The 10,063-nt window shown below is 45.0% G+C and overlaps 1 protein-coding gene across 1 annotated transcript; it reads left to right on the top strand.

The window, feature by feature from the left end:
• Positions 1–444: 444 nt before the first annotated feature.
• Positions 445–7,606, top strand: ZDHHC22 (zinc finger DHHC-type palmitoyltransferase 22). The gene is made up of 2 exons (XM_059474607.1): positions 445–1,194; positions 5,296–7,606. Exons 1-2 carry the CDS (start codon positions 636–638, stop codon positions 5,559–5,561), a joined length of 825 nt encoding a protein of 274 aa, XP_059330590.1. The 5' UTR covers positions 445–635; the 3' UTR covers positions 5,562–7,606.
• The last annotated feature ends 2,457 nt before the right edge of the window (positions 7,607–10,063 follow it).

The following is a 10,063-nucleotide window of genomic DNA, read 5'->3' as shown; positions in this document are numbered from 1 at the left end:
CCGAGCGCCGCAGGTTGCATCCGGACAGCACTTGACCAGCTGTTTTGTATATTTTCTAATTTCGTGCAGAACGGGGCAGCGGTCGTAGAGGTAATCTGTAGATCCGTGGCTTTAAGGGATAAATTAGAGCACTGGATTTGATCCGTATTGCAGTGGATTAGAGCAACCTCTCCCCCCTCCCCTTCTCCTCCTCCCACCCCTCCTTTCCAATTCACTCCCCCCTCCTCCAGCACCACCTTTTTTCCTCTCATGCAATACCAAAACTGACCCTGCCTGGCAGAGAGACTGCTAGGCGAACAGAGCGGTGCTCGCATCGCCGGCACACCGCGGGAGCCGCCTCTCCCCTGCAGCCGCTGCAGCCCCTCCGGGGCACCGCTGCCGCAAGTTCCCCCGAGGCTGGCGCCGGGGCCGGACTGTCTCCTCCGGGAGCCGGGGAGCGGTCGCTGCCCACGGGCTGTCCCTTTGCCCCGGCCCGGCGGGGGCCGTGGGGCGGCGGCGAGGGAGAGCGGCCCCCGGAGGGCATTTCCCGAAGGCAGCGGGGCCGGGACCCGGCAGGAAATGGAAGGATGAAGTGTGCAGCCGGAGCGGTGATGTTCCTTCTCTCCTTGCTTTCCCCTGCAGGAACGTAATCCGCAATGCTAGTTCTCAGGTTGCTCAATGTTGTCGCTCCAGCCTACTTCTTGTGCATCTCCCTAGTGACCTTCGTCCTCCAGATCTTTGTCTTCATCCCCAGCATGTTCAGAGACCCTTCCACCACCCCACTTTTCTCGCCTGCTCTGCTGCATGGGGCCCTCTTCCTCTTCCTCTCAGCTAATGCCCTGGGCAACTACGTCCTTGTGATCCAGAACTCCCCCGAGGACTTGGGCAAGGACTTTAACTTGGGCAAAGGAGCCGAAGTGGCAGACTGGCTGGATGGAAGCAGGTCCCCTGGCTCAGCCTTGCCCGGCACTCACTTCTGTAGACTGTGTTCCAGAGTCACCCAGAGGCATGACCACCACTGTTTCTTCACAGGGAACTGCATCGGGAGCAGGAACATGCGAAACTTCATCATGTTCTGCCTCTACACCTCCCTGGCTTGCCTTGACTCCCTGGTGGCAGGCATGGCTTACATTTCTGCTACACTTTCCATGTCCTTTGCGGACCCACTGGCCTTCCTCACTCTTCTGCCTCACTCCATCAGCCAGTTCTTCTCAGGTAAGGACTCCTTGCTCAGAGATGAGGAGCATGTTCCTCCTCCAGGGCTCCTGGGATGGGGGGACCTGATCTTCCTTGGATAGTCATCTGTGTGGAGGTGTGGTATGGAAATGGGCCAGAGGGGCAATTGGCCTTCTTAGGAGGCTACAGCCAGCCTTTCCAAAAGACTTCACCTGAAATAGAAGCTGGGACCTGCTCCAGGTTACATCCATAGCTACATTCCCAATGCATTAGGCTCTGGAATATGCCTCATAACCAGCTTGGTGGTGATAGAATAGAGCTATCTGTTGTTCAGGACATGTGTTGTAATTAGACAGAGGAGATGGATTTTATTGCAGGTATGAGGGATCTTTTGCCTGTCCTACAGGTAGAGGTGGGGGTGGTCCTGTAGACTTTTGTGCCCTACAAATCTGCAGGTTCCCCATATCCCAGCAGGTATATCTTATCCAGGTCTACTCACTCCCTCCACTGTCACCCACCTCCTGCCTCCTGGCAGTGCAAACTTACTGAGATCTTTTCATCCTTCCAGCACAGGAGAATTGGGGTTTAGGCAACAGAAACCAAGAGAGGAGTTGATGTGACATGATTAGGTACCTGTCTTGTGACCCCAGTCTGAGACACAAGTCCACAGAGAGCCATGGGAAATTCTCTGTGCTGCTTTTTGCAAAGGCTCCACACCAAAAGCAAATACATCCTTCTCCTTGCTTCCATTCCTTACCCTTCTTTCTACTTCTTCCCCCTCTCTCCCTGCCTTTCTGTAAATCTCCACAACCCTTCTCCTTCCCTCTCCTAATTTTGCTCCCATAACTCATCCTCTGTTCTTGCAGAGCAAGAAGCCTTGGCTCTTCACCTTTCACAGACCTTCAAACTCTCCAGCCTCAACCCTTTCTTTGTCCAAACCCAAGAGTTAGACAGATCCTAACCTCAGAGAAGGGATTATGCAGACAGCCTAGACTGCTACTCTGCCCTGAGAGCGGCTGCAGAAAATTTTTGTCTCCCATCTATGAGCTCCAGCCTCATGCACTTACATCAGCTTTTACTAGACTAAAATAGGTAGCCCATATATTTTAGCTTTGCAGGTTCAGCTGAACTCTGTAAGAAGGGAGTCTGTTTTGGCTTGTGCATTGTCACCAGAAGTGTTGATTAAGATCTGAGTGCGAAGACTCCAGTGCTGGGAATACAGGAGCCAGAGAGGCCCTAGCTTGCTTTTCAGATTCCAGGCTGGAATGCCATCTGAAAACAAACAAATATCTCTCTGCTTGGCAAATTTGCAGATTTGTCATGGTAATCACTGAAAGACAATAAACAAGAAATCCTGCCATGACACTTTTATGGAATAATTTTTCCAACTAGAAGAATTTTTTGTAAATAATATTGCATGAGCTTTACTAGCATTAAAAACACTGGGAATGATTTTCCCGTGTGCCTAAGCTCTGCTCAGCACAGCACTCTGGGAGGGGGAGCAGGGATATGGGAGGAGATTATCAAGGAATTAGTTCTCTCTGACTCTGAGGGCTCGTCTGCACAGTGATGGGTCCTGGCACATATTTGCAGAGACACTGAAGCACCCCAGCTCTGGTGGCAGCAGCTGTGGCGCCAATACAGCCCGTGGACAGTGTTTGAGTGGGACACAATGGGTCTGGATGCAGAGCTAAGAGCCAGAACACCCTTGAGAGGCAGCAGCTTCCAGCAGCTCCCACCAAACCCCCAGTTTTGCTGAGAACTGCTGCCTCACACAGCAAGATACAGGCATGTGGTGTCTTGATTGCTTGGGAGGAAGGGCCCACTGGGTTTCTACCAGTACATTTAACCTCCATTTCAGGAGAGAAAATCACAGTCTTGAACAGTTACCTGGAAGGGTTGCTCACACAGTATTTTTCAGCTAATGTTATTGTTACTTAAGGGTTGTTGTATCATCCAAACAGAGAACTGTGATAGCAGGGAAAAAACTTTATCTTTCTTCTTCTCCATCATGCCCACTGTACTGCAGAAGTAGTAAAGGAGGATGAAGGGTTAATCTGCTGGTTTTATGTCAACTAAGTGTTCCTGCTTTCATGCTGGGAAAGTTTTCAGCTGGCTCATTCTGCCCAGACTGTACTCAGGCGTGGATTTCAGAATCTGACCCAAAGTCGATAACTACAGCCTACAATACAGCTTTTCTGGCATGGATAGTATAAGGCAATATAACCTTGAGATCAGACTGGATCACTTAGAGAAAAAAAGAATCCAAGGCTAAAAGAGACTGTGGGGATCAGGGGCAAATGGAGAGCACTATTGTAAACACATTGTATTGGACCACACAAAATAAATTATAGAAGATGCTTTATGTAGGTAGCCTGAAGAAATGGTTTAAAAAATGCTGTCTCTGGAAAGGATGGCTCAGAGATGCTTAATATTTTCAAAGGGAAACAGGGATAATTACTTCCTGAATGTTGAATTTCATCAAGTCAGATAAATAAAGCCTACAGGTGCCTTGCAAAGGATCTAAAGAAAAGGTCTCTCCCCATATCCCATCTGGGTATCAGCTGTAGGAAAAAATAAATATCTGTCACACTCTGGTCCAGTATAAGATGAACAAAGAATCCAGTATTTGGCTCTGGGCTTCTTACCTGGTAGATTAAGTTATTCTGACAGAATTGGTATGAGGATTTGTCATTATCCTAAGGGGCTTGTTCTTCTCTCACTGTGTTGCATACGGAGCCCACTGAGCTGAATGGGATCTAATAAGAAGGGAAAGATGACATTGCATTTAGGGAGAAAATGGAATGATTCCTGCACCTTTTTCAAGTGAAGACAGTCTTTGAAAGCTTGAGGCTGTAGTCAGTGTCCTTACAAATTATCCTCAGAGGAGCCTGCCCCAATCTCTCACTTACAGCACTGCCAGGTGGAAAAGATGGGACTCTCAGATTGCAAAACTAGGTGATACCACCTAATCCAGCCTTCTGCATATCCAGTGACCCTTCTGTTGAACTTAAAACCTGAAGCACCCATGTACCTCTTTTGGGCAGCACACCTCTATTGTCCAGGCAATCCCTGCTCTATCACAGCTAGTCTTATGAGGCTCATGGTCTTCCAGAGGAACAGAAGCATGTGAGAGTTTTTTTATTTCTAAACCTTATAGGAACCAGTGAAAAGATATCAGCTATTTATACCAGTATTGATACACATTTCATTTCCTTTGTGTAAATAGGCCTGTGTGTAAATATGGGTGTTTAATAATATACCAATATGCACAAAATACGTGCATAAACATCATATGGGCACACAGAGAATTTTATATTAATGGGTTTAGCTCTGCTTACACACTGAAAGGTCACTCAGTGACACCTGCTGTTATACTAATATTTTCCAGAAGGAGTTCTAAAATCATTGTAGAGGAAAGGGCCTACAGAATATTTTTATTCAAATATATTCATCACCAACATATACTAAAACCCCCCAGTTGGATTAGGAGCTTCAGATATTCAAAGTATTTTGAGTATTCTAGCAGCAGCTAATGAAAGGAATTTGGAATGTATTTTAGAAAGGTTTCTGTTTCTTTCTTGTATTCACATGAAAACTGCCTTGTTCCAAAGGTAGGAAAGCCATTATTGATTTATTTTTCTATTTTAACATTTTATAGAGAGAGAGAAAAAGAGAAATCCAGAATATTTCTGCCTTGTGTTAATACAAACAGTAAGGCTTCTTAGAAGGATCAACATGCTGTAGGGTCCACTTGTCTTTTCAAAATCCTAGAAATCTCTGATGAGTAGGTAAGTCCTTAAATAAATTAATTATTGTTCAGAATAGTGCTGAAGTCTTACAAATATGCTTTACTTCTGGCTGAATTTGTCCCTGTAATCTAGATCCACACATAAACAACAAAAGAAGAAGTGTACAAGAGACCACTGTCATTTGAGTATTTCTGGGGCAGGTCCATTCATCAGACACTATGAAGGAAATAATTTAATACAGTTAGAGCCACCAGCCTGTCTTGTTCCTACCTCCCCACTTGTGGCCAGAGGAAACGGCTGGTTTGTTGGTTCCTGGGGCTGTGTTAACTGCCTGTGGGGTGTGTCTAAGCACTTTCTTTTATTGTCCTCCCTCCCTCCTGGTTTTCAGGAGCTCTCCTTAGCTCTGAGATGTTTGTGATCCTCATGCTCTACCTCTGGCTTGGGATTGGACTGGCGTGCGCCGGCTTCTGCTGCCACCAGCTGCTGCTGATCCTGCGCGGGCAGACGCGGTACCAGGTGCGGAAGGGAATGCTGGTGAGAGCCCGGCCCTGGAGGGACAACCTGCAAGAAGTCTTTGGCAAGAAGTGGCTGCTTGGACTTCTCATCCCTGTGCAGAATGTGGAGAGTAGCTACCGTAGGCAGAAAGAGAAATAAAATCCCCGTGTGTGTGTGCATCCCACGCACACAACACCTTCCCTGCTCTCTCCCACTGTCTCCTGGATCACTACAGAGCTGGGCTACTCCATCTCTTGGGATTGCAGTCGCTGTGGGAGGAAAGGATGGGCTATCAAACAGAATAAATTAAGCATATTTACATGGAAATCACAAACCATGTAGATGAGATGCTCCAGCTTAGTAGTCACATCACTGCACCTGCATAGGTGGCAACAGCCTTTGAACTAGCAGAAAACTTAGTCAGACCCTCCTGTGGCTTCCTGTCAGAATCCCTCAGTCCCCAGCCCTATTAGTTACCCTATATAGTCTTAAAAAACTGCATCAGGAGCCTGGGTTGTTGTGGAAGACTGTAAAAATGGTGTCTAGTCTTAGGGAGGTTTTTGTGGAGTGGCTCTTTGGCACTTATATACATTAGGTAACTTCACATGAGAGCATCATTGCAGAATTGTTTGGACAGTGATCTCAGGTACATGGTGCCGTTCTCAAGATTGTCCTATTCGGGGCAAAGAGCTGGATTTCAATGATCCTTGTGGGTCCCTTCCATCTCAAGATATGATTCTTGATTCACAATACTGACAAGCCCTTAATGACAGAACTGCAATGCAATCAAGTTGTCCTAGGAACAGGCTATGACATGGTTAATGCATCAGATAAACCTGCTCTCCACAGGCTAGAAAATAAGGAGAAAAACAAAAAGAAATGGACAATTTCTCATTTCTGTTATTGACCTGTTCCCTATACAATGATAGGTCAAGACTGTAGCTGTGCTGCTTATTTTTAGCAATTCTTTGTCCAATGACAGAGTCTGGGAAAAGCTGCCCTTCTGACAGGGAGCAGCAAGCAGATAAATCATGGTCAGATGGAGGGACAAGGAGAGGAAACCACAAAGGTGAATGAAAATGTGGTGTTTGAGAAGCTGTGTGATGAGACAGGCTATGCATACCTGTGAGAGAGACAGAGGGAAGCGTGGCCACACAGCAAGCACTTGGGAGGGTGCCAGGAGCGTTGCTGCTGTGTCAGAGCCCTGATGCATCACCCTCTCACAGGGAACACCTGCACCATTAGGCCTGTGAAGTGTTCAAAATTCCAGAAAACAAGGCAGTTTTCCAACCCATCAGGGCACTTCATTTTGCACTAAAACAAACAGAAAAATGCTTTTCTCAGACATCCCTGCCACACTTTAGTTACAGGCTCTCCAGGGCAATTCCCTCTCGCATTGCTGCAGAGGGGTAAAATTATCCATGTTATAACTCCATTAAGGGTGTTAATAGAATTACTACAGGGATTAATCAACTTCATGTGTCTGCTGCTTTTTAGCTGCAGCAGCAGCCCATTAGATCAGTGCTGAGATCCTGTGCTTACAGATGTCTTAACAAAGGATACCACAACATCTCTACCAGGGTCAGAGCACTGGATTCCCCAGCAGCTGCAAGAGAGAAGCCTCTGCTTTGGCAAACTGCATCAGCTTATGTGGGCTGGGTAGGAATCCATTGCTTCTCTTTAATAGGCTGAATGGGAGTATGCTGACAAGCCATGAAAAATGTTATTTTTCCCTCAGAAAGGCTCTTGGTGCGTTCCTGGTAGTGGAATGCCCCTTGCTTTTTATCCTTGAGTTTCTCACAGGCCAGAATGGAGTCACTCATTTCTATAGGCTTTGTAACCATCTTTGACTACTTTACACTTGAATACACGTTTGAATCAATAACAAACAAAGTATATTGTGATGAGCAGAATAACCTTGAAAATATACTGGAAAAACCCTTAGCTAGATAACTAAAACACGGAGGATATACATCCTTCCACACTGTGTGTGTTCGCATGAACACACAATTGTTTCTGTGGGTAATATGATGTATTTTCTCTAACAGTGAAAAATAAAAGGTATTCTGATTTTTTACATGAGCTGTATTGTGCTCTTTGACAGTTAGCTGTCATTAGCTGTCTCTATACATTTGTTACAGCATACACACAGATGTGTCAAAGGAAGAAATTAGGATTTGTTTATTGGCTTTGCCAGTAATTCATCATGTGATTTTTGACAAGTCCTTTCATCCTCCCTACTTTAATGTAATGACCAATCTAAAAACGCATCTAATAACCAATTTGCAGATCTATTCTAATTTCTATTTAAAAATTACACTACCAAAATCATGCCTTGTCAACTCAAAGCTATGGGAAAATTAAGCTATTATCATCACCCACAAACAACATCTCAGCATAAATTTTTCCTTCCTGTCAATTGGTGTCAAGGTGAGCAGACAGTCACCTAGACACTGGAACCAGAGCCATCTCATGCCATACACTTTGTCTTGGAAGGATTATTCTTGTTCCACAGACTCGCTGATCCAACTTCTCCCCTTTTGTAGACATAATGACAATAAGCTTTCAACATTTCAGCTAGAAGCCACCTTCCACCAGCAGAAATTATGTTTTGACATCTCTGCCCTCTGCTTTTGGCTTTTGAGGGACACTGCAGTCTTGGGCAGCTTATGGCACTTGGCACCTGCTGCCACAGTGCCTGGGCTGTAAAGCTCCTTAGGGCTGCACACTGAGAAGGGCAAAACAACTCAGGTTTCAGTGGGCCACTCTGCAAGGACAGATTCTATCCCCTACAACATTAGTTGCCCATGAAGCCTGCTGCCTCTTCACATCAGGGCTGGATCATACCTGGCCCGTGTCAGGGTTACAGCTGTCTGCCCTTACCACAGAATTTCAGTCCTTGCAGAAGCACAGACAGATCCCAGTTTGAGTCACTGCAGCACAGTCATGCACAGCTATGCTTCGTGTCAGACACCTGTGTTACTGGCTGGAAATTGCTGCATCACCATTTTATGCAGCTAAATGGTTCATTTGCAGCAAACTACTGGATTTCAGCAGTTGTGGTGGGACTTTCAGATGGCCACATCCTTTACAGTTAATATCCTCTGGGATGGAAAGAGCTATAAAAATGTAACACTAGATCGACCCTGTATATTGGCTTATTACTCTGCTTATTCCAAAGTGTGCAAACTGCCCTGCTTGGGGTAGTGGTCCTGCAGGAACAGTTAAGAGTATTCTTTAAAATAAGTCAGCTGCCTGACATCCCTTTCTTGTCATACTTCTCTATACCTACATAAATCCTTGGTAAGAGAATGTAACAGGGCTCAACAACTGTGAATAGAACCTTTGCTCCTAGCCATGATTTATTAAATGAAGGCTGAGCTCAATGGCAATGTCACAAATTCTAAATCTGTTCAATGACTCTAAAGTTTTCTAAGGATAAATAATAAAAGCTTCTCATCTTCTGTACTTAAAGAGTCATTACTTACTATTTGCATTTCATAACATAGCAGCTGCAATAGCAAATATATTTTGGAACATGATTTCTTGTGACAATGTCTAAATACTTGCAAAGGTTTTAAAAATAAAGCACTTAGGCTTCTCTGGCTTTGGAAAATCAGATGACCACCAGATTTCTTCTCTGGTAATGCTAGTGGCTGGAGTAAAAGCTCCCTGTTGCTAAAAACCTTGCACAGAAACCACAGACATTTGCTTAGTGGCTTGTCTATTTTTAAGTGGGATTATCTGAAAAAATGGTGTCGCCTCTAAGGTCTCAGAAGTCTTTGCAATGGCAGTATAGAGGAAATGAGGGGATGCAACTCTGAAGTAAACCAGAAATCAGTTCTTATGCACAGTAAGAATCTCATAAAAAGTAAGTAGTGCATGGTGTTCCTCTCCATACTGCACTGCTGGGCAGCCCTGAAGGCCTGCATGCCACAAGGTCTGCATTAGATATCCTCAGAGGATGTAGAGTTAAAATGTAAAAGTAATAAGGCACAGGGAACATAGGAGAAAAGATGACGTGAAATAGCATTTATCTTAAGAAATAGCCAGCTCAAGGGAGATGATCACAGTCTAAAAATACTTTCAAGGAGACCGACTGAATGAATGCGAAGACTCATTAACTGAAGGGATATAGCTGGAGGAGGACAAGCAGTCCTGGACTGAAAGAAAAGCTGAGGTCGAAAGCAATCAGAGAAAGTGGCCCCAGTGAGAGCAGAAGTGATTTGGTGTGCATAGGGATGATGAGAGCCATCAGGCAGTATGAGGTATGACAACAATTTCAAGTTCATTGATTGTTGGCTGAATGGACATAAAGAAAGTTAATCCCTTTCTGATCAAAAAACTTCAAAGCCCCAGCAAAGCCAAAAGGGTTTTTCTTTCTTGAACAGCAGATTATGTTACAAGGAGGACATGCATGGATAAAAACCATAAGCAGCAACAGCAGAGCCCATATAGTTCTCTTTGAGTTATTTAAAGACAAGACAGAGCTATCATAGTTGGAGTAAAGCAATGACCTACTTGTGCAATACAAATGAAGGGAGAAGAAAATTTAAACCTATGTGGAGTCTCTGTGTCCTGCCTGATACTTAAACCTATGGGAACGTGTTAGACCACAAACAGCAAGATGGTCTTTAATAATGACATATCCAGATGTGGGT

Source organism: Ammospiza nelsoni, chromosome 6 (genome assembly GCF_027579445.1).
Source record: "Ammospiza nelsoni isolate bAmmNel1 chromosome 6, bAmmNel1.pri, whole genome shotgun sequence".
Classification (NCBI taxonomy): Eukaryota; Metazoa; Chordata; class Aves; order Passeriformes; family Passerellidae; genus Ammospiza; species Ammospiza nelsoni.
The sequence above is the reverse complement of the archived record's forward strand: the minus strand, read 5'-3'. Positions and strand labels throughout refer to the sequence as shown.

Excerpts from the sequence above, each read along its gene's own strand:
- ZDHHC22 (XM_059474607.1), top strand. The coding sequence starts at position 636 with ATGCTAGTTCTCAGGTTGCTCAATGTTGTCGCTCCAGCCTACTTCTTG. Across the intron at positions 1,195-5,295 it reads CATCAGCCAGTTCTTCTCAG|GAGCTCTCCTTAGCTCTGAG; the intron begins GTAAGGACTCCT and ends CCTGGTTTTCAG.